This window comes from Doryrhamphus excisus, linkage group LG8 (genome assembly GCF_037039965.1).
Source record: "Doryrhamphus excisus strain RoL-2023G ecotype Guam linkage group LG8, RoL_Dexc_Guam_v1.1, whole genome shotgun sequence".
Classification (NCBI taxonomy): Eukaryota; Metazoa; Chordata; class Actinopteri; order Syngnathiformes; family Syngnathidae; genus Doryrhamphus; species Doryrhamphus excisus.
In genome coordinates, this window is record NC_136364.1 from 17,660,453 (window position 1) to 17,686,113 (window position 25,661).

At 36.7% G+C, this 25,661-nt stretch overlaps 1 protein-coding gene across 1 annotated transcript in view; it reads right to left on the minus strand.

The window, feature by feature from the left end:
- Positions 1–206: 206 nt before the first annotated feature.
- Positions 207–25,661, minus strand: part of si (sucrase-isomaltase) — a 60,209-nt gene continuing 34,754 nt past the window's right edge. The window contains exons 28-48 of the mRNA XM_058080372.2: positions 25,028–25,196; positions 23,691–23,787; positions 22,601–22,713; positions 22,197–22,322; positions 21,673–21,801; positions 21,309–21,422; positions 21,161–21,223; positions 20,887–21,003; positions 20,704–20,791; positions 20,459–20,597; positions 18,291–18,424; positions 18,101–18,135; positions 16,432–16,548; positions 12,646–12,794; positions 11,993–12,077; positions 11,822–11,878; positions 10,254–10,378; positions 9,085–9,173; positions 7,651–7,700; positions 2,526–2,696; positions 207–899 (exon numbers count right to left, since the gene is read on the minus strand). Of these exons, the coding sequence (XP_057936355.2) occupies positions 822–899; positions 2,526–2,696; positions 7,651–7,700; positions 9,085–9,173; positions 10,254–10,378; positions 11,822–11,878; positions 11,993–12,077; positions 12,646–12,794; positions 16,432–16,548; positions 18,101–18,135; positions 18,291–18,424; positions 20,459–20,597; positions 20,704–20,791; positions 20,887–21,003; positions 21,161–21,223; positions 21,309–21,422; positions 21,673–21,801; positions 22,197–22,322; positions 22,601–22,713; positions 23,691–23,787; positions 25,028–25,196 (2,245 nt within the window). The 3' untranslated portion in view covers positions 207–821. The remainder of the gene's footprint in view (positions 900–2,525; positions 2,697–7,650; positions 7,701–9,084; positions 9,174–10,253; positions 10,379–11,821; positions 11,879–11,992; positions 12,078–12,645; positions 12,795–16,431; positions 16,549–18,100; positions 18,136–18,290; positions 18,425–20,458; positions 20,598–20,703; positions 20,792–20,886; positions 21,004–21,160; positions 21,224–21,308; positions 21,423–21,672; positions 21,802–22,196; positions 22,323–22,600; positions 22,714–23,690; positions 23,788–25,027; positions 25,197–25,661) is intronic.

Below are 25,661 nucleotides of genomic sequence, written 5' to 3' on the forward strand. Positions count from 1 at the left end.
CACTTTACTGAACCGGCACTGTGCAGACATGTTTTGGTTTTTTTTTTCAAACCGCCCAAACAAATTTAAATAAAAAACACCAAGGTGCGTTTTTATCTCGGCAGTCTACTTCAGTCACTAATGACAAATAACTATTCATGTCTCGTCATCAGTATAGTTTAATAGTCACAGATGGTTTGAAAAAGGTTTGAAAAGTTTGAAAAGAAATAGCAATCATAATGTGGGAAATTCCATAATTTTTGCGTATCATTTCTTATACAACAGACTAAACTGAAGAATCAGCAAGAGCTGTTGTTTTGTCAACCAAGCTTGATTCAACATCAGTAGTCTCTGATTGGCCAGACAAATGGATGAGTGAGTCAAGTAATAGAGCGTGGGATATGGCGACTGCAAGGAATATTGGTGAAAAAAAAAAAAACATTTACATCACATTACTGCCTGCAGTAAAATGAGGAGCTGCATTTACTTGCTTACTGAAAAAGCACAGATTGTGCAATTCTGTGCTTTGGTGGTACCGGATATGGTAACCTTCCTAATTCACTTTACCAAATTCACTCACATAAATAGATTTTTTTTTTTGGTCTGCCACTATCACCTATTAACACAATCAAAATTGCAAATTTGAGTCAACAGTGTAAAAAGTTTAATCAAATATGTTGAGATCAATTAATTGTATATTGTGAAATCACCTCTCATTCACATGTTCAAAGATGAGAATGCATCAATTGGTAATGATAATTTATAATGACATAAGTGGGCCTCTGTACACAGGTATGTTAAATATTCACTAACTGAACATAATATCTGAACATATCATCATATCAGACACTGGCCTTCCATGTAATAGTAAAAGGATGATCCACACGGATAGATGTTGCAGTTGCATCTATAATCAGCTCCTGTTGATAAAATGAAAAGAATAGTTTCAGAGAGATTATGTGAACTGGAATGAGACAAAATATTGTTATTGTGATATATAGTTTGGTATAAAACTGCATGAATTATCTGCAAATATATGTGCCACTTCATTTTCTACCTTAGTCAATCCAAAAATGTATCCTCCAATGACCTAATTTCTTCTGGGAGGAATTCTGATCATTATGCCTACGACCTAATGTCTAATTATTAGAGACTGTCCTTAATCTTAATGAAGTGAGTCCAGGCTCTGTTTTGGTAAACATTCATCTTGATAAAGTGTCCTTGAGTTAAACAAAAAAAAAAAAGTCTTGTTTATTGTTGAGTTAACTTGACTATATCCCTCCTGAAGGTGACCTTCAGCCGTTGTAGCTTGGAGGCCGGAATCAAGCTTGACATTGACATTAGAAAAAATAGTGTTCCCTCGCTAAATTGCAGTTAATCTTTTGCGGATTTGCTTCATAAGTGCAATTTTTTACATCGTATAAATCTGATTTGTGTTCTGCATCCTTGTGTTGTATTTGTGCAATACGTGGCTGCTCTGTTGAATGTGTGTTACTGTATTTATTAAGGCTAACCAGCAGTGGGTGTTGTATACTGATGTGAGAGTTGATTACGTGTCCAGCCATGTCCAGTTCCTCTCAGTATACTGTATGTAGCCAAGGGCTACATGTAGGGCTGCTTGTGTCAATCAATCTCCTTTGTTTACCACTTCCGTATTTCCTCTTTGCTAGCGATCAATTTGTAGGCTTGCTAGGATGCCATTATAGAATACTGTAAATGAATCTTCCGTTCATGGACAACTACGAAGAGGACTAAAACAGTAACACTGCAACATCAGTGATGTGGTTTAACAAGGATACAAAAACGATACAGCTGAGCGGCATAGGGACGAGGCACGTCATTAGTGAGTCATTTAATAATTTCTTGGGTCTAAAAGATGAGTATTGAGAGTACTTGAGTATTAAATACTTGAGAGTATTTAAACAAGAGAGAAATGTGAGAAAATGTATCCCTGAGAAAAGTGTATAAAGTGTACTGTTAATGGATTTATAGCTTTAAAAAATATACAAACAAGTACAAAGTACAAACAAATAAGGCTGGCTACTAACCTCCGTGTTACACAGTACTGTGAGTAATTTTAAGAGGTTCAACAAAAAATGATGAAAAAACATTGAGCTTGTTTGATTGTAGTCATAGACATAAAATAACTTTGGATGCCCTGTGGACCAGAACTATTGCTGTCATGTGGTTTCCACTGCCATATGTGTGCTTGTAAATATTTCATGTTAGTCAGGGAGGTTCCATACTGTTCCTGAAGTTGTCCTTTTCTGCAAGTAGATATTTTCTTTTCACTGAAATGAAACTGTTATAGAGAGGATCTTCTTGTTCTTGACTCCTGTCGAGGTGCCCTTGAGCAAGGGTTTGAAGCAAACACCATTTAATCTACGTATGTCTGCTAGGTGGCTCAATCGTATTGAGAATGTTTTGTCTGTGTCGTTTAGGACACTGCCCTTCAACGTCTTTTGGAAGACAACAAAGAGTGGTAAATACTATTATCTTTGGGTTTGGAGCTCAAGTAAATGTTAGTATCCGGTAAAACTACTCACCTGAGTGTCAGCATTATACTGTGGTGTCAGAGGATGCGTGGCTCCAGCTACATCTGTTATAGTCACCTCCGTGATGTTAGCACTGCCTGTCCCCCAGACCTTTACTACTCCAAGGATCAAATGGTCAGCAGCAAACAAGCCGTTCTGGACAACCGTACTAGACAGGGTGTTCTAGAAAGGAGAAAGAAGACGGGTGATGTAGAGAAAAGCATCATGTTGTTCAACGGTTGAGTAAGCACAGTACATATCCTTGTTCAGGTCACATTTATCTCATAGAACTCCAATATGGGTCAAAAGATTGACAGATGTTACTACACAGACCCAGATTTGATAGAGAACATCATAAAAGAGGACAAAAATGTACAGTGATCCCTCGTTTATTGCAGTTAATTGGTTCTAGACCCAACTGTGATAAGTGAATTTTCGCAAAGTTGGATTTTTTAAACTCATAAATGGAATGTTTTTAGCGGTTATGGCATGAATAATCTGTTTCTTTCCTTGTAAATACAGTTTAACATTATCAGAGCCCTCTAGACATGAACTAACACCCCCATATTCACCTTAACACTAATATTACCCAATATAGTAAATAAACTAGGAATATATGAGACTAATGCTCGTCTGTGTTACTATACGTTTGTTCTCTCGGAGAAGTGACGTCAAAGTTCAGAGTTGAGTTTAAAACGTAAAAAAATATTAATAATATATTAATACAAATTCATAAAATTAATAATGAAATATTAAATAAATAAAAAATATCAATAAATTTATAATAAAAAATTACTTTAAAAAAGAAACTAAGTGGGATTGAAGGGTTGGTTGATTAGTAGATGCTCGGTATTGACTTTGTTACTGATATCCAATATTGTATAGCAATTTCAGACACTGAAATAGACAGTAGCTTTTCCCTTAAACGAAGTGGAAGAAGATGGATGGATAATGTCAGGCCACACCTAGTGTAATGAACGCATAATGCTACTTTTACGATGATGCCACTGACTACATTTCACAAATAAACACTGATAAGCATAAACATGAGATAATTATATTGCAACATGCAAGTTAAATTATAGAAAAACTGCCATAGGTATTTTAAACATTTAAACTCAACAATATAGTGATGAAAACAAATCAAGTCAACTAAAATAACAGGTTCTCCTTCTACACTATAAACAAGTAAGACAGGTAAGTCTTCATAAAGTCATAAATAAGATTGCCAACTAAACAATTTGAAAAGCTGCACATTTGCAGCTTAAGTAAAGCGCACAGTATGAAACTCTGGACTATTACAATCAATTCAATTTTAAACAAGGCTCATTTAGATCATCATGAATGAATGCAGTGTAAACAAAACAAAATAGATTAGAACGTTTGCCTCACATAAACGAGGCTTTCATTCCAAATTGTATATTTACAATTCAAAGGGGAAACTTGGAAATAATTCCAACCGTCAGACATACTGAGCAAGCAGCAATGTCATCATATCTAATTCTTAAACCAGTATTGGCCGATAATATTCAGATATGCCCTATTGATTTGTTAAATAATAGTTTTGTGTGTTGACTTTATCCCAGCAGATTTCATTAAAAAACAGTGGAGTCATGCTCACCAGCAGTCAGATTCCTTGAAAACAATAGTGAAGAGATGCAATCTACCATATTGGATTTCAAAGATATCTGCATATTGGTGCTTGTGCCATTGACCTTGAATACACTCACTGAGATTGGACCATTAAATTAATTATAAGAGCAAATGGAAAGGTTGGATGGTCATCACTGACCAAAGCTGGACACAAGAACACCCAACATTAGTGGCTATTTGGTTCCTTTGGAAAGTTAGCAGATAGTGAAATGGTTGACCAGAGACTAAATTCAGTAAGACTAATAACACAAACAAGACACGGCTGGGTAGAACATAGCCATGCAGGGAAGTGATTGGCTTACACAGCGAGAAGTAAATACACATAAAGGACAAGACTCAGCTGAAACTGGGGGGCTAATGTGACTCATGATGGGCAGGAGTGGACTGAAACTGGGAGTCTAAATAAACTCAAACTAACCTGACAGTCAGGACACAGCTGGGTAGAACACAAGTAAGGAGCTGACACATACAAAGTACACGCATGTGTAGAACATAGCTGAACTGAAATGGGAGGAATAGAACATGTCTTTACATCCACAGACATTTAAAAATACACATACATTCTGTGTGTTTTTGTATTTTGGCCGCATGCAAACATAGTTTTTTTCAATCTACCTTCAGTGTTGGTGTGCAGAAGGTTAATAGGCAGCTTTTAGAATATATTTTTTCTATTTTTCTTTGCATCAATGCCTGAAAATGTGTTTTTTGGAGTTGATAGTTATTTCGTCTTTTATATGTTTTGTGTGGATGGAAATCTTTTTCACTTCAGACGTAGGAAAATATAGTTTTTTTTTTTTTAATTATCCACTGATGTGTGGCCTAAAAAAACATTTTAAAAACCCTCTAAACAGTAAATGGAATAAAATAAAATGACAAAAAAATACAAAACAGTAATTACATTGAAAAAAATCCAGCTGGGTAGCATTTTAGCATGCAAGAAAATGGCTAAGACTTACAGAACTCACTGAGAAGTAAGAATGTGTATAGTTCGACAGAATTATTCTGCCAAAAGGTCTTCTGAAAAAAACTCCAAAAATGCTATCAATGTTCCACTTACATAATATGACTTGCACATTAACCAAGCTACAACAGAGTACAGAGTCTTGAACCAGTCATGATGTGCTATATATATCAATATATTGACAGTTACTATGGTACCCATTATGTCATTGTATGGTCATATCACCTCGTACTTTGGTACGTGACAAAAAACAAAAACAAAAAAATAATAATTAAAAAATAAAAATAAATAAATGAATAAAAAATAATAAATATACAATATAATTAAATGTATTATTTTTAATAATTTAATGATTTAAAAAATAAACTATTTTAAATTATATTTGGAAAGCAGGAAGTGAACAAATGTAACAGTTACTGATTGTAAAAGTACCAGATGGAGGGGTAGAATTTAATAAGCTTTGCTTCTTCCTACTCCTTTTGGACATGTGGAACTGTGAACTGATTATGGGATGCACTCAATTGTAATCTGATGCATGTTCAAATGAAATAAAACCATTACCATTACCATTACAACAACATTTTTATTATTATTGTTATTAACATTGTTACGCGTCATTAATGTAACATGCTTATGTTTTGTTGTTTCCTTTCCATTAATACTCTCATATTAGCTATAAGCAATACCAACCCGCTCTAGCGCCTTAAACTGCCACTTAATTGACCATACATAAGGCCTCTCCTGGGAGGAGGAACTGCTTGCAATATCGTGTTGGAGAAGTGAAGTCTTGAGGGGTAGGCTTGAGGCCACAATGTTATTTTTCTCTTCCACTTTTCAACATGTACACATTTTTTTATTAAGTAGGTACTGTACCAACATCCTCTTAAAATAGAATGCAATGTTCTGAAATTGCAAAACTTTTTCTCAGCTGAAAACTCTTAGGAGGAATACACACACACACACACACACATTTACGTTCAGTGTCATCCAAAGTGGCATGCGATGTGCTAAGGCAGCTTTGGCCTCGTTGCCCAACTTATCCTCATCTCCTCACATCTGCCTGTTCACGCACACATGTACACAAAAACAAGCGCGCACACACTCATACAAACACACACACACACACACACACACATACTCTGATGCCTTCTTTCTCTTCCTCCTCCCCTTGGCTGTCAGACAGTGTGCCTGCTTTATCGCTGTGTGAAATTGCTTTGGAATGAGCCTGATGGTAGGCAGAGGACAGCCACAGATGTTTGGCTCCGGTTGCCGTATGTGTACGCGATGCCGTGTGTGTACGCATGTGTATATCTGTGAATGTTTGGGATTAAATGTATGTGTGTCTGTGTGTGATAGTGTGTATTTGCCTGGCTGAAAAGAGAATGGGCCTGGGTTATTTCCATTAGTCCCAGTGATCAGTGACTTTTTAATGCAGGGCCTGCAGAACACAATTCTCGGTCATCCGAGCAAGCACACAGGCCCAGTGTAATTTATTTTAAAAGAATATGAATCCTGTAATATTTTCAATGATGGACCCAAAATCACCAGAGACATTACAGTGTCCTGTTCTGCTCAATTCAGGGGCTTTTAAAATGATATCGGATCCAAGTGGGGCACCATCGTGAGTTTCTTTTAAAAATACAGCATAAATCGAGAGTTGAGTACAGGGTACAGGGTTCTCCTCTTGGTCAACACACTCCGATTCCACAACCTGCTTTCCCAACACGTCCCCTCGGTAGCAACTGGTCAACCCCCACAATCCACCACCAACACCTTCTGGATAGAATTGGATAAATACTATATACATACATTCAAGTCTTTAATAGTTCCGTACAGTACAGTATCACGTCTGTGCCTTTAACTTGTTGTATGGCATTGACATTTAACATACATTATTTTTCACTTTTCTATCACTCTATAATTGCCGATAATAAACAAAAGAGCTCCCTTACATAACATTACCCCCAGTAAAGCCTGCCAAGACATTAATAGGACATATAGGACGGTCCTATGTGGGTCTATTTTGTGTGTGATGGGTTTATTCACAGCACCGCAGCCAAGAATGAGCTTATTTTTATGTAGGGTAATATATAGAGAAAGATCACATTCACCGCTTAGCTGTAAAGCTGAAATGTTTTGTACTGTATGTCGTAACAATGAAGAAGTCCACCCAGCAGTCCGTTTTTATCCCCTGGTCATCAGCTACATTAACTTCAAGGACACTCTGCAAGTTATTCAACAATTTACCCAATTAAATAGCATCATAACTATACCTACATTTGGACTTGGTACTTTTTTTAAAGTACTCTTAGAGCACAATTGTGACGCAAGTCTATTTAAGCGGCCATCATCAAAACAAGTCCCATCCAGCATTTCACATTCACAAACCAAAGCCTCATGTTATACCTTTGTTTTTTATTATTTACTTTTTTTATTTATTATTATTTTTTATTTCTGGTATACCTTTAAATAACAAGGACAACAACAAAAAAGATGTAAAATTTGATCAAAATCTGAACTCACCGATTCTACAACCATGGCGGTCTGCAGATATTGTCTCTTTTCAATGGTGTCTGAGGAGATAAAAGAGATACAAATAAGATCATTGAGAACATTTCAAACGCATACCCTGCACCAACATTATAACATTAAAAATATTCAAAAACTTTGTCTTTTGAGAATATATGCAAACACTGTATACTGTATAAAAAGCACTGGTTCTGGCAGAAATGTTTTTGCACCCTACTTAATTTAAAATACTATTGAGGAACTGATAATATCTATTTATTTATTTGTACTGTACAAACTGAAACCAGCAAAATGCAACAGAATGGAGAGAAGTGAAGCATACAAGCGTATTAAGAGTCAAACTGCATGCTACAACTACAAAAAAGTCATGCATGTTGGCAGGTCTGCACTAATAATAATAATGTAATTTAAATCTGTCTTAATTTCTTAATTAAATTCTCAGGGGGGTGGGGTCATAATGGTCAATAAATGGACAATAATCGACAAACACTGCACCACCTTTTGGCTTTTTATATGCACTGTACAATACACAGTGTAAAAAAACAGCATGGTGTTGCATGGATGTGTAAAACGCTATGTGGCATGGCAGGGTCAAATGGCTCAAGAAATAATCTCATTGGAGTTTATTCAAGTAGTATCTAGAATAATGGGTGTAGAGGTGATTTAAGCAAATAATGGACTGCTGCGCTGCTTTACTTAATGAAAGAAGTGTAATTAGTTCTGTGAACTTGTGGACGTGGAGCAAGATGAATGAAAAAGCGGCCAGCAATTGCTGAGTGTGATAAACAAGCGTGTGCTCATCTGAATGGCAGTTAAATGTATTGCTTACATTGAATCGCAAACAAAACGCACGTAATAAGTCGCTTAAGTGAGTGGAAAAGCAAACAACACAAGACAAATGAGGCCAGACTGTGGGAGAGAAAGGAGGGAGAACGCAGTAGCGGTGAGGGACACGAGGAAATAATTGAATAATTTCTTTAATTCCCCTTCATGAAAAAAATAATAACTCTTTTTCTCTTGGCTTTGACAAAAAAATGAATGATGTACTATAATTTATGCCAATAATATTTTTTAGAAGGAGCTACAGTATATGGGCTGATTTGAAATGGCTTTGTGTAAGGTAAGTTTATAGAGCACAATTTGTACACAAGATAATTAAAAGTGAAAGAAGGGTTAAATCACTTCCATAAAACATAAACAAAACTCATGATAAAATAATTACATAAATCATTCCATAAGACAACAATTTCAAATGATGTACTAATGTACATTGTGTGTTTTTGTTGTTTCCCACAATTACTATAGCCTAACAATATTAGTCGGAACAAAATTATTCAAGCATTATAAAGTAAATGTAAGTGCCAATGTTCCTTTTAATTGAACAACCTTTATGATGTAACATTTTTTCACACTTGACCTTTAACTCACCTATTCCTTCTCCATCGTCCCAGAAGAATGATCCTTGAGCAGTCCCATTGTCGCTAAGGGCAACGATCAGTCCCAAGGGATTCTTCCGGCTAAAAGAGAGGAGTGTTAGAGAGAGTAGTAGCAGTGAAGGACACCTGCTATTTTTATATTCTTGCTGGCGGGGACCCACCTCATCGCTGCTGCACTTACTCACTCATCCCCCCTCTATGTGACTCATTATCGCTCTTAAGCTTACTGTAACCATCCATGCCGTTCATAACAATCTTGCAAAGGTGTACTGTAACTATGACTTAACTGCTACACTGCAGAAACTTTAATTTAAGAATAAGTCTGAAATAAAAAAAATCCATAAAAAAACATGCATATTATTATCTAATTTGCCAAAATTAAGCATTTTCAAGCATATAAATGGCTAAAGCAAGTAAAATAGGAGGCATTCATAAGACATTCAAAGGCCTTGTGAATGGTATGTAGTATTCTATACTTGTCTCTAGGTGTCAGTAATGTTACAGTAACATTATTTTAATTATTTAATGACAGACACAATAACCATCATAAAGTTCTCAGTCTGTTGCTACAGCAAGGCAGGGCAAGCTGAAATACAACTATGAACTCCTGACATCACTTTCTGCTTCTTCGACACTCCGCTCCCCTCGGGAACACATTGATAATAATCTTATTTATGTCTAAATAGCTTATTTACGCTTGTCATATCTACTATGTTGGGTAAGATGACTATAGGGGTGTTATTTCATGTCTAGAGGGCTCTAATAATGTTGAAAAACTGAGTTTTTTCTAATGAAAATATTCCATATATAAATAAGTACAAATATAAACATAATTCGTTGAAATTCACTTCAGGCAAAATGGTCTAACATAGGAAGTGTCAAAAAGAATGTACAATTTTGCTCCTGTTGAAGGGAAAAAAAATCCGCTACTTTCTCTTTCATGGAAAATGACATCATGTGTTAGTAATAGGCGAACACGACTCTATCATTTACATTTTACAGTGAGGAAAAATACCATAATCACACAAAGCAACAGAATGTCAAAAACATTTGTGTGTCCACATGTTTATTCTAACCAAATTGAAAGTGTTATTAGTATTAACTATGTTCCACTTTAATACAGTACATTCACATAAACTGTAATTATAAACTGAATTTTACCTGTAGGATGTTGTGTTCTCCGGCCTCTGCCATGGTAAGATGTAACCTCCTCTGATGTGAAGATTGATATGGTCCAGTGGTGTGGGCATCAACACCATTTGACCACGCACATTGACATCTTTGGCCTGATCAAAATAGTATTAGTTAAAATACATCAGTGATGTACCGGTCAAGGGAGTTAGGTGGATATATGGCCTACATTAAAAGATATTTATATTTGTCCGATGGATGTATTTTCCTTATCATTCCAATGGTTTTTAAGATTTTCTTAAGTAAGTGTTGCTGGTTGCTCTCATTAATAGCTGTGGGAATAGCTATAGCCATAAGGGCTTTCATGTACTCAGGACTAACATCAAGGAAAATTGCCCTAGAACGAAGGTTTAGAATATTTAACTGCTATATAACATTTACTTTATTATATGGATGTGAAACTTGGACAATAACTAAATGAACAAAGACAGCTGGGATAGGCTCCAGCACCCTGGTAACCCTCGTGACGATAAGCGGTAGAAAATGAATGAACTTGATATGAGGCTGCATCAAATCTTTTTGAGTCTCTCATCTGAGTGCACGCGATTATTTATGATCATTTATGATCCATGATGACTTTCTAATGCTTGTGTAATATCTTTAATATAAGTGTACATCATTACTATGCTAATGTGACAATAAATTACGGGGACATACTAGAATGATATACGCATGTGTATGCTGGAAAGATGCTTGTCGGTGCTGTACTTCCATTAAAAGGAAAGAAAATGTTTTTTTTTTTTGAAGCAGCGGCAATTGTGGATGGTCATTGATTAATTAATCTGCTTGAAAACACAGACTGATATTTGTCAGGCCATATTCATATTACTTTATAACTTTATAGTTTAGCAAACTTGTGAAATAATGACAGAACAGAAATGCACTGTGCTGATGACTGCATCCTGTTAAAGTTTTAAGAGGACAGCGACAGAAGGACAGCAGTCGTGTTTACGCTCATAAAATAATTTGTGTGCCGTACTGTTTATGAGGCATTACATCTCATCATCCAATGTGGTTATTCAGCTGTTTTGTAGTTGCTCTTTAGTTCAATGCCAACGCTTGAGTAAAAGACTGACAAATGTAAAGTGGACTTTCACTGATTCATGTACCTTTCTCGCTGAAAATAATTATAATGTGATGAAATAAATTCAAGTCCCAACCACGTTACATTTTAGGTCAGGTGCTTAAATAAAAATACTGAGCCTCTACTTCAGTCAAAGGGTTACCAATGGCCCACAACAATAAAACCAACCACAGAAGGGTTTAATATAACCATGCAACAGGCCTACTATGTGCAAATCATTCTTTCATACGGATAGCATATTTTATTGGTATTTCTTTGTATTTTTATTTGGAGTCATTCGGTTCAACTTAATTATTAAAAAGATAATAAAATATTAAAAACAATTTTATTGCACAGGTGCTTCAGTGCAATCAATAGATGTACTTTCATCTGCATTTTTGGCTGAAATAATAACACAATCATAGTACATTTTGATCAAATATGTTGAGAGCATGATGTTACTATGTGGACTCACCGTGTGGAAGTCATACCAGCGTGCATCGGGGATATAGCCTTCTACATGTGTGGTTCCCTGTCAATCCCAAAGTCAGGGAATTAACAAATAGATGCACAAATGTTGCCTCAGGTTTACTGTACATATTGAATATTGTAATGGTGAAATGTGTGTGTATGTGTATATACATACCGCTTCAAGGGCAGGAGTGATAAGAAGAGCAGGTCCCCACAAAAATTGTTTGTGGATGTCCCAAGTCGTTCTATCCTTAACAAACCTGTTAGCACAAAACCCTTAATTAGAAGGTTGTAAACAGGTTTCCCATATTGTAACGGTAATGGTTTTATTTCATTTGAACATGCATCAGATTACAATTGAATGCATCACATAATCAGTTCACAGTTCCACATGTCCAAAAGGAGTAGGAAGAAGCACAGCTTATTAAATCCTATCCTCTATCCGGTACCTTTACAATCAGTAACTGTTACATTTGTTCACTTCCTGCTTTCCTAATATGGTTTTATTTTTTATTTTTTATTTTTTATTTTTTATTTTTTATTTTTTATTTTTTATTTTTTATTTTTTATTTTTTATTTTTTATTTTTTATTTTTTATTTTTTATTTTTTATTTTTTATTTTTTATTTTTTATTTTTTATTTTTTTTATTTTTTATTTTTGTCACGTACCAAAGTACGAGGTCAATAAGAAATCCTGCTTTGCAAAAAGTCACTTATCAGAGTTAGGTACAATTAAACCAATTAAACAAAAAAAATTGAACTAGAGATCACTCAATGTTTATGTCAGTAAGTTATCAAAAAAGATTCAACATAGTTTGGTGGACTTACTCATGCAGCAGCGGTCTGACAACGGTGCTTCCTGTGATGTGTGCCTCAAACATGAGCGTGTACAGGTATGGCAGAAGGGTGTAACGGATGTTGAGGACTTTTCGGGATGCCTCTGCGAAGGTGGAGTTCCAGGCAACGGGATCTTGTCTCTGATAACAACAAATAATCATGCATGAACAATACAGTACACTCTTAATGTTTTCCATGAACTGAAAGATAAAACAGGACGACATATTATTATATTATTTTATTTGGAGACATATGGAGACATATATCAAAGATTTGTTCATCCTGTGCCGTTTGTTTTCATATACATAAGACACTGAAATACAGCTTCACAGACAACAAAAAACTCTTTACTTGTTATTGTTTTAAGTTGCGATGTTTTGTAGGTTTTGTGGAAAAGCACCGATCACGCCCTGAACACCCATTGTGAAAAGGTGATTTCTCATTTACTTGTTTGTTAATTTATTATTGTGTGACTAAGTTACTAGTGGTGTCATTGGATTAATTTTTTATTGTGCTACCTTGATTTCGGCTGTTATTTTTTAGAATAATTGTCTCTGTTTATTGAATCTTTAATGCTTGCAAACCGATGAACTGAGCTAATGAATGAACTCTGAAGGATCAAGGAACTCTCAAGGAACTCTCCTCCATCAAAGTTCTACTTTGTTTCCTTTAAAAAAAAAACAACAACAACAAAAAAACGTTTAATTCCGATATTGTTGTGTTTTGTACCACTATTCTAAAAATATATGATATGCTATTTTATTTAAAGTTAATTTTTGTTTGCCTGCTTCACTCCCTTAAGAACTGTTTCTTTTGCGTGCAGTCACATTTCATATAGTGAATATATAGCATTTGTGTATTTATTATTGCTTTTTAACCATGCAAAATTATGTTTATTTTCTGATTACTGGATTAATCTCACAACATTTTCAGTAGAATACCTGATTCCTAAAAATATCCCATAGCTGCAGCCCTATACTGTATATGCTTTTTCAAATGTTTCCACAATTTCAGTTGCACAACTTGTATTGTTTCTCTGCAGACAACAGCAGCAACAGGCATGTTTTAATTATGTTTTACCTCTAAAATTAAACCTTAGTCTATAACAATCACAGAGCATCGTAAAAGTCGGCCACCTTTGACGTCTAACAATCAACAACGAGACCAATTTTCACACAAAAGTCTGCCTTTACAAAGATAATACTGTTTGATTGACATGTTTTTTTAAACTGTGAAAAGCTGGTTAGATACTGCTGATGTTCAAGGTTGTAATTAACTTTAAGTGCAGAAGTTTGCACCTGTCTTGTTCTTTTAGTAACCCTCATTTCACAACCCCATGGTGTTGTGAAATGTGTGCGTGTGATACGGTACTACACAGCACACACCAAAAGATGGGAACATGTAACGAGAAATTTGAGTTTCCAGTCCTGTTAATCAGAAAGAAAATAGCCTTTATACGTAGTATAACAATCCAATCACAAAATTTAATAGCCTTTTTATTTGCGTGTATACACATATTTGGGTCTCTGGAGTGCCTGCACAACCATGAAGTGTGAAATTACAATCACGTAATTTTTTGATAACATTCCGATTGGCCCTACAAAACAATAGGACAAAATATACATAAGACTGCCGTCACGATAAGTTTCTCCACCCGCTATTTGAGTGAAGATGCCATTTTATTTTTTAGTAACCGACTACACGGTCTCACTATCATGTCAAAGCTGAATGTTAAGCATTGTTGTAGTGCTGTTGGATGCTCAGATGGTCTGTTCTTTTTGGGGCTTCAGACCTTGGTCGCGCGTGCAAAGCATCTCCGTCTGGTACTCCAAGTAATGTCTTGCCTTCATGGCTAATCTCCTTCTTTCCCTCCAGGAAGACCCGAGCTGTGGTTTTCTGGGTGAAACTGTCGCTACGTGTGACATGTGCCAAGCTCCTCTCTGTACCGCTCCCTCAGGCACTCGCTCGCTCGCAACACGGCCAGCACATCAGCTCTGGCTTCTAGTGCAGTACAGGGGTCGTGCTTGAGCCAGGACAGCCCCGCCATAATCAGCTGCTGGGCTGTTTTGAGACGTTTGAACGTGTGCCATACTTCTTGACCGTCAGGATATCTTGCCCAAATTAAGCCTTAGATGCATTAGTGGGTCAAAAATAACCCGATCAGGTTGTTTTCTTGAAATATCTTTGTAATTAAATTTTTTTATCATTTCATATTCCAGGTATTCCTCAAAAACATGCTTTTGATATCATGTCATTCACATTTTTAATTTACCATTAATACATTTTAAGAAAATTTTGTTTTTGAGTTTCCAGTCCTGTTAATCAGAAAGAGCCAGGCAACGACATTTCGTTGGCAATTTCACTACTGTGTTTTTGTGCAATGACAATAAAGGGAGTCTATGTCTATGTCTATGTCTACCCCAACCTTCCATAAATGGGTCAAAGATGACCCGGTCAGGTTGTTTTCTTGAAATATCTTCGTAATGACATTTTTAAAAATCATTTCATATTCCAGGTATTCCTCAAAAAACATGTTTTTGATATCATGCCATTCACATTTTTAACTTTTAACATTTTAAGAAATTTTGGTTTTTGTGTTACTACCCCAACCTTCCATAAGTGGGTCAAAAATGACCCGGTCAGGTTGTTTTCTTGAAATATCTTCGTAATTAATTTTTTTTTTAATCATTTCATATTCCAGGTATTCCTCAAAAAACATGCTTTTGATATCATGCCATTCACATTTTTAATTTACCTTTTATACAATTTAAGAAATTTTTGTTTTTGTGTGACTACCCCAACCTTCTATAAGTGGGTCAAAAATGACCCGGTCAGGTTGTTTTCTTGAAATATCTTTGTAATGAAATTTTTTTTAATCATTTCATATTCCAGGTATTCCTCAAAAAACATGTTTTTGATATCATGCCATTCACATTTTTAACTTACCTTTTATACATTCTAAGAAATTTTGGCAAAATTGGCATAAAAACGCATTGATTCTAGTATGGGTCATTTTTGACCCACATATGGAAGAGTGTAGGGTCCAGTCACTCATGCATCTAAGGGTTAAGACACATAGGAACATGTTGAATCTGTGATACATACAGCCGACTTGATCAGTTTTATAGTTTTCTCCCAGGAGAGATAGCTAACTTCATAATCTGAAATATACGCTTTTTCCCAGCCTTATGTGCCCTTTGTGTAGCATCTTGATCTGCTATTCGACCTGCAAACATCACATCATCGAGGTAATCTTTTCCTCTGAAATGCTGTCTGTGTGTAAACAGTCATTTACAAGCCATTACCAAACAGCTGGAATAATATGTGCTTGTGTGTACTGTGGTGTCCAGATCACCTTGAGATTTCAATTAAATCATCCCACCCACCCTAATACACACACACACACACACAAACTATCCTGTCGAGGACTTCAAACTCCATTGCAGAGAAATTTTGCCTCATGGGATCGATCCTTGAACGGGCCTTATTGGATTTCTTAGATGTGTTCCAGCACTCTTAAAGGTCACTGTAAAAATGAATGCCACCAATACAACAGCACCAAACCGGTCTATCTTGTAAATGTGTGTGTTTTTCGCTAATATTTGGCATATTTTAGCATCCGTTTTTCAGAGGAATAAAGATATTCCGTGTAACCTTGTATTCATTCTAGGTATACTCTAGATCAGAGTTCAAACATACAGAGTACCCAGTCAACAATAATTAATTTGACTGTCATAGAAAGCCAAGCTTTCATCATCCCGCTGGGAGTGTACTCACCGGGTTGCCTTTGCCGTTGTGGTTGCGTGAGTATGGATAGAAGGCACCCAGCTGCATCCAACGAAGACACATCTCATACTCTGCTGCATTAAAGAACCCACATATGTCTGCTCCGGTCTGAAGGAGAGTAAGGAAATAAAGGAAAAATGCCAGTTAATTGTAAACTGCAATATTATTCATACTGCAAATTTAGAAAAAAATTATAGGTTTAGAGATTCTGATAATGTTCAACTGGTCACCACCTGTAGACTAGACGAGGAGCAAGAGGAGTGAAACTGAATTTTGATTGATTTAGTCCCGCTGTGATCTTTTTTCCATCCTTGTTCAATTTTAACACTTTTGAAATTGAGCATGTTTTCCATTGTCTGACCGTTAACTACTTCCTCATGTTTCATCCGACTCACAACATTTCAACTGGGGATCACAAAAGATGAAAATATGAGCTGGAAACCTCATATTAAAAATATACAACATAAGGTGGGCAGAAATATTTCAATATTGAACAAAGCAAAATTTGTTCTCAATCAGAAATCACTCCACACTCTTTATTGCTCTCTAGTTCTACCATATCTTACTTATTGTGTGGAAATATGGAGTAATAACTACAAAAGCAATCTTCACTGGCTAAATGTACTGCAAAAAAGGTCAGTAAGGATAATTCATAATGCCGCCTACAGAGAACACTAACTCCTCATTTCTAAAATCACAAATCACTTAAACTTGCTGATATAGTTCATCTTCAAACAGCTAAAATAATGCATAAGCCTAAAAACAACAAATTACCTAAAAATGTCATCCAATACTTCTCTACAAGAGAGGAGAAATATGATTTCAGGGAAAAACTAAATTTTAAACACTTATATGCTAGGACTACGTTAAAAAGCCATAGCATTTCAGTATGTGGAATCAAACTATGAGTAAGGAAGTCAAACAAAGCACAACGATGAGCCAATTCAAGAAACAATACAAGCAGTTGATGTTTGCTAAATACAAGGATGAAGAGTCTTGAACCAGTCATGATGTGCTATATATATCACTATATTGACACTTACTATGGTACCCATTATGTCATTGGATGGTCATATCACCTCATACTTCGGTACGTGACAAAAAATAAATAAATAAATAAAAAAAACTTAAACCATATTATGAAAGCAGGAAGTGAACAAATGTCACAGTTACTGATTGTAAAAGTACCAGATGGAGGGGTAGGATTTAATAAGCTTTGCTTCTTCCTACTCCTTTTGGACATGTGGAACTGTGAACTGATTATGTGATGCACTCAATTGTAATCTGATGCATGTTCAAATGAAATAAAACCATTACAGGACTTTTACAACAATTCCCACACTCAATGTAATTCCATATTTACACACCTTTCCTCACAGAAAATTAATGTAAAATGTTCATTCCTCGTACACACACCACAAATGCACAAAAGGTAAATGAAGGAATAAATGGTTGACGTGCTTTTTTTGTAGATATTGACTGACAGCATCAGTCTTCCTGTCTCTTGTTGTAAGAACATACTCTACAAGATGTCCTTTGATCAAAGTGTCCAGCAAAATAAAATAACAGCACTGCGACAGTGTAATCTTTTTACAGTGGACAAGGTCACATCAATAAGATTACCTCTTATCAAAAAACAACATCAGATGATGATACTTACATAAGGGATGCCAAACAGACTGAATTCCATCATGCCTGCAAGACAAAAATATTAAGCAATTTCTACATTTGATGCCAATACACTAAAGATACATTTAGCTGAATGACATGCATACATGTAATCGCTAATTTAATTAAACAGAACCAAATGTTCTGAGCACAGTTTAATTATAACATGTGTTTATACATACCTATGATGGATTTATATAACTGGTCCCAGCTGGCATTGTTGTCACCCAGCCAATGTCCAGCCCATTTTCCGCTGGAGGGGTAAGTCGACCTGGTCACCACTATTCCTCTTTTACCTGTTATATTCAGCAAGGCACTGTACAATGAAGAGAGACATTGCATGTATAAAATATAGAACATTATATCTTTACCCAAAAATAAAGTCTACTATCCGAATCCTTACACTGTAAGGCCCGGTTTATTTATTTATTCCCTTGCTGTTACTGGAAAGATGGGTGATAAGGTTGAAGCTCAGTGGGGTGCCATCTATTAATACTTCTTAAGGTGGCAACAGCACTCTGTAGGGATATTTAAACTGATTTTCACAGAAGACCAAAACCATTTGTTGGCACCATATTGAATCACACAGGTAATGATCAGAGGCATCTTGATTAGCTTGATTAAAAAAGTACTCTTTATGTGAAAATAAAAAGGCAAAAACACTCTCTGCCAACATAGCAAAAATGGACAGGAGGGTAATCAAACATCTAGCTAACTTGCGGTGCAAGCAAAACCAACGCAATAAGTCAACACAAATAAAACACAATGCAACACAGACTATGAGGGTATCAAAATAACACTAACATACATGCAAAAATATACCCACAGAGCATGCTGGGCATCCTCACAGTACCTACTACTTTTCCCGACACCCTAATATAAGATATTTGAGGAATTTCAGTTAAAAAGTAGAGCTGCACGGCGTTCGAGTGGTTAGCGCGCAGACCTCACAGCTAGGAGACCAAGGTTCAATTCCACCATCGGCCATCTCTGTGTGGAGTTTGCATGTTCTCCCCGTGCATGCGTGGGTTTTCTCCGGGTACTCCGGTTTCCTCCCACATTCCAAAAACATGCTAGGTTCATTGGCCACTCCAAATTGTCCATAGGTATGAATGTGAGTGTGTATGGTTGTTTGTCTATATGTGCCCTGTGATCGCCGAAAGACAGCTGGGATAGGCTCCAGCACCCTCGTGAGGATAAGCGGTAGAAAATGAATGAATGAATGAGTTAAAACGTTGCTTGTCATTAAAGGGGGATACAAAGTTAAAAAGCAGTGCTAGGAGTAACAATTGTAAAGGTTACGCAGCCCATGTTTTCAAGCAGCTGAGGTCAAAGGTCAGGTGGGTAAGTTTATGTAAGTTCATGAGCTGAGCATGGATCATATCCGATGTATGATGCTTGATGTGGTCATGCAGTCAAAGGTCATGTTGGTATTTTTTCCCTTTGTGGCAACACTCCAACGGTTGCAACTTGCAACTGATTTGTTCACAGTGATGGGTCTGTGGTGCCTACACTCTGTTCTTTTTATCTGTTTAATGTCGGGCCAGCAGGTCGACATCAACTGATGGCTCATGGACTGAGGCTGTGGTCGATAGTAGCTGGTTAATTTTGACGGATACAGAGCTGATAAGTGCAGCGGGGTCTTTCAGAGTCATGATCGTGCGGGGTCATGTTTTCCACTAGCTCTCCCTTATTTCTAGCATATGGACTATGTCTGTTTGGCTGTATGAGTGGGTAGAGTGGAGGACTCCTACCCTGCTGTCCATAGTTGTTGTTTATCCTGGTGGCTTTGTTTGCATTTGGAAACAAATTTTCAGTTGCAGAGGCCACTATTTTTAATTGCTTACATCGGTGGTGTCCAAAGGGCGGATTGGGGGCCATTTACAGGCCGCAGCTGTTTTTTTTTTTTGCCTTTTAAAGAGTTAATCATTCAGCTCACCTTCTGTAATTACTTTTGTATCATCGTACTCACAAAGTTATGACAATAGAAGTAATAAGCTATACGGTACAGGACAAAAAAAAAAAAAAAAAAACAACTTAAACCATATTAGGAAAGCAGGAAGTGAACAAATGTAACAGTTACTGATTATAGAAATACCAGATGGAGGGGTAGGATTTAATAAGCTTTGCTTCTTCCTACTCCTTTTGGACATGTTGAACTGTGAACTGATTATGGGATGCACTCAATTGTAATCTGATGCATGTTCAAATGAAATAAAACCATTACCATTACTATACCTTGAAACCTACTAGACGCTATTAAAGTTTACTATTGTAGTCTGATGGGTGAGGTAATATTACAAGCACTCACAAACACACAACCCAACATAGACATGATTACTGTACTTACTCATAAGTAGGTTTGGTGTGGGACCAGCCATAGATGCTGTGGACATCATAGTGTTTAACTGCCTTTCCGTCACTGAGTATCTGTTCGCTGTTCATGCACAGAGTCTTATGGTTTAAGCCAAGATGTTTAGACTCCAAGGCTAAACAAGGACAAGGACACAAAAATACATGTAGATTAATTACTGCATGATAGTCCCATTACAGGACTTCTAAGCATATAACAACATATTAACACTGTTGTCTTACATGGCATATACGGAGGATTCTCAAGCAAACCGTTACCCAGACACTCCCCAACTGTACCATGCACAAAACTAGCAGGCTCATTCATATCCTACAAAGGATAGAAATATTAAGCATAAAAGAAAATTACACATAACAACTACAGCATAAAAACATGGTCTGTACGTATATTAGAATGTCACTCACAATCCAGATGCCATCAAATTTCATAGTTTTCTGATAGAAATCCATGATTTCTTGTTCCCACCAACTTGCGGTTACATCACGGAAGAAGTCAGGGAAGGCGGTATAAGCCCTGTAAAGCTGTAAAAATGTAATTATGTGATTAATTTCTGAAAATGTCAGTCAAACCTTCCCATTGTGTCACCATAACTTGTGTAAATATTGTATATTAAGACATTTTATGGTGCACATCTTATACATTTAATGTACAATTATGGTGTAGTTAGTTCATTCATACCTCTACTTGGGTATCCCAGTCCAGAGAGTCATCAACTGTGACATTGGGCAAATCTGGCCAAACCTATGAGAGAATGATGTGATCAAAACATGGCATAATATCTTAAAAGTAATAATAATAATAATGATGGCAATCCAGTTAATCTTACCTTCCCCCACACAATGTCACCACCAAGGTTTTTGGGCCATTTGATGAATACATCTGCGGCTTTACCTCTTTCAAAGGCAGGATAACCAGTCTCATTGCCTGAAATGGCTGGGTCCTGGAATTGAAAATATAAAAATTAATTTGAATGTTCTCCCTGCTGTTTTTTTTTAAATTTGGTCTACGTTCACATTCCATAAAAATGGTATGTGCTATGCTAGTGTGAATGCTTTCTGAACGATTGAATGAACACTTGCTTTCTTAACACATTAAAAAAATATAATGACATGACTTCATTTCTGCATTGTTTGGTATATTAGTCTTATTAGTCTGTAAGAAAATCTGACTGGTTGTTGAGGGTTTATTACCAGAATAAAAATGAACCTCATGCCCTCTTTTCTCATGTTTTCAACTAGGGTAGGGAGTCCGGAAAACTCAGGGTCCAGGACAAAGTCAAGCTGCCGATCCATGTAGTCAATGTCTGCATATTGCACATCCTGTAGATTACAGTTAGAGAAACAAACAAACAAACATACGTCATATAAATATCAGCAATTTGCATGGAATACAAAAAAAAAATTGTGTGATGACTTTATTGGTTGAAAAAGTTATAGTCGGTAAAGACACATCCCATTTGGTTTGGTGCATTTTTAGTTTTTATGGCAATACAAGCCTATAAATTATTTTTTAATTGAAGTCAAAAGTGCACTTCATACATCTCATCTTAATAATAACAAGTATAGATTGCAACTTTTTATGCACCTCCCCCATAAATGCCTTACCCTTAAGAAAATGCCCAATACTAATAAAGGAATCTGACCATTATATGAAGTAACATTGCTTCCTTGGAAAAATTGTGTATATATCAGTGCATGGACTTCAGAGAACTTACATAAGGAATGCCTGCCGTCCTCATTCCCTCGTATAGATCTGCTATCTCCTGGTCGTTAGCATAACCATAGCGACAAAGCTGAAATCCAAGGGACCAATACGCAGGTAAAACAGGTCGCCCAATCAGCTATAAGGATGAAAAACAAACAAGGAAGTTAAAACACTTCAGCAGAGAAAAAGTTGTTTTGCAAAAAAAGTACGTATGAGTGTGTGTGTGAGTGTGTGTGTTTGTTTAGACTGCCCAAATGAGAGAGCGCAATGAAGCGAGGAGCTCCCAGCTGCTACAGTCCATCAACAGAGGCCCAGGGCCAGACACAACACATAGGCTCACAAACACAATTTAAAATGTTTGTCTCTTGCACACACACATATACGCAAACAAATAATACAACTAAGACGACTTACAGCAGTGTACTCTTGCACCACCATCTCAGGTGTAGGTCCCAGGACCATGTAGAAATCCAGGATCCCTCCCACAGTTCGGTAGGTTAAAGCTGGCGTGGGCTGGAAAGTCACATCTGGGTGAAAAGCAAATGATACTTATTATGGCCGAAATGTATTTGGATATGCCGTGCATGCAAACCATGTGTCTACAAATGTGTCTGCATTTGCACAAAGTAGGATTATTTTGTTATAAATTTATTTTTTTAATGGTCTTCTAAATGCAGTTTTTAACATTATTAGAGCCCTCTAGGTATAAACTAACACCCCTATAGTCACCATTATACTCATATTACCCAATATAGTGCACAGAATAAAAGTAAATAAGCCAGTTAAGACATAAATGAGACTTATGTTCCTGTTTGTTGCTTTAAATGTGTTCCTGAAGGGAGCTGAGTGCCAGGCAGACAGAAAGTTATTTCGGGGGTTTGGAGTAATGTTTTAGCTCGGCGTGCGTTATGGTCGCAACAGTCGCTCGTGTTTTTATCAGGGATTAATTAAAAATATGAAAAAAATGTGAAATAATTAAAACCTGCAATAAAATCCTGTTGTTTTGGCGATGAAGTCTGGAGTTTGTGTGTCCACGGGGGCTGCGGGGGTGCTGGAGCCTATCCCAACTGTCTTCAGGCGAAAGGCGGGGTACACCTTGGACCGGTTGCCAGCCAATCACAGGGCACATATAGACAAACAACCATTCACACTCACATTCATACCTATGGACAATTTGGAGTCGCCAATTAACCTAGCATGTTTTTGGAATGTGGGAGGAAACCGGAGTACATTATTTATTAATTAATATATTTTGGAAAAACCGTGATAGAGTGAAACAAAGACAAACTACAATATGGAATGTGGAAATGAATCAAACATGTGTCATACAGTATATTGCACTGGGCTTTTTAAGGCTTCCTGTAATAGCATGCATAAGAAAATATGGTATTAATATTAAATACCTACAGAAAATGCCCACTGCATCCATGTCAAGATGTGCTGACATAACGGGTTTCATCAAGCATGTGCATGTGTGCACGTGTGTGTTGTGATTTCATCTCACCCATTGCATTGCTGTTTAGCAGCAACACGCCATGAGCGTCTGCGGTTGTCTCCAGTCCCATATAGAACGGATGCACTCCATAGCAGTTCATCTTGTACTGTAACAAAGACAATACATGTCACTTTGGTTTTGTTGGTTCATTGTTTAGGTGTGGGAGGAAATGTGCTGCTTCAAGAATGTCGACATGAGAGGAATTACAAAGAGGGGGTAAACACACAATAGAGCATTAGACTGGACTATGAGGGGATTCCTGGTGATGTGCTACGGACAGGAAATCTGCCACTTTCAGATGTCAACATCCATGATGAAAGCCCACGGGCATGTCACACTCCATCAGCCTCCTGTTCTTCTGGTACCTAAGGAGCTGTTAAACTTTCATGTAATGCCTGTGTGCATATACTACGTATGTGTCCAATGTCTTGCTATCTATAAAAGAGAAAGGTCAGTATTGTTGTAGTTTTCCCATTTGTACTACCACATTACCATTACCATAAAATGAAGTTGTATTTGTTCAGGGACAGATTTTGAGATTTTGAGACAAACCAAAATCGTTTGATAAGTTGAAAATAATGCAGAAAAAAATTAAATGCATGGACCGACCTCGACCTTTTGGTCTTTATCTTGTCAAAACCCTAATTTACATTATGTGGCAAGGAAAAGGTGACCCGAATGAGGATAAGCGCCAAAGGAAATGGATGGAAAGTAAAAGTAGAGTCTTGTGGTGTAACTGAGTGTGCAAAGAACTGATGACATCATAGACGGGGTGACTGAGATGACTTATGGTTCCTGTTTTCATTTGTTCGCAAGCCATAGGCTGCAAAAAAGGATGTTTTGTGATTTAAAAAATCAATTTCGAACAGAGATGGAGTCACGCAATAACAAGAAAGGTGCCATATTGTACGTAGCTTAAGTGGAAAATGTACGTGCAACCAGGCAAAATGTAAACATTGTGACATAAAGACACATACATCCATCCATGCTGCTTATCGTCATTAGGATCATGGAGCACTATGTTCATATGTCCAATATTGCAAACCCATCTATTCATACAGTTTATACATCTATTTATACAGTATATACAGTAAATCCATCTGGTTAAACAGACCACCCAGTGATCTTTATCAGAACTAATTATTTAAAGTGGAAAAAGCATAATAGGTCCTCTTTAACATTGAATTGACCATTCCTACCAGCATTCCCTTGCAGCTGAGTTTCAGCACTAACAGAATCCAAGCAAATAAAGTAGAAGACGTAATTAATAGTTATTAAGCACAGAGAAAGAAACTTCCTTTTCAATGCATGTACGCAATGTTTTGTTTCAGTAAATGGATACTTACGCCAGGCGGCTGGTCCTTGGAGAACATACCCCAGGTGTGAAAGTTCAAGTCATGTTTGTACGTTTGATGTTCAGTCTCGCCAAAGCCGTACACATACTCGGATGACAGAAGCGTCGACACTTGGATGAACATGTCTGAGAAAGTAAAGCCTGGCAGAGAGGAGTCCCAACTGAGAAAAAAAAGTGACAAGAGGATTAAAATCAATAAGAGAGGATTATTGTCAAAAGACGTCATCCAAAAAAATGTTTGGATGACACAGTAACCCCCCTAAGAATGTACCAGCATCGAACTATTCAGAACTATTAATTAGCGACACCTCAGCTGACACAACACAATAACCCTGCTCAAATATGTACATAAGATTCAGAATAGTTGTATTGAATGTTGCTGTTTGGTGACATGATGGAGAGGTCATTTTTTGTTCATATTATTGAATATTATGTATTATATGAATATTTTACGACATAGACTGGAGTTTATACTAATAATAAACTTTTTTGCCGATATCACAAAGCATTTTTTTCTTCATCTATTTTTTCCTGATTTTTTTTTCTTTATATATTTTTCATTTTGTTCTGTGATTGGATTGACAGCTTCAGTCCTCCCCATCACTCTGCCACCAGGCTTTTTCACC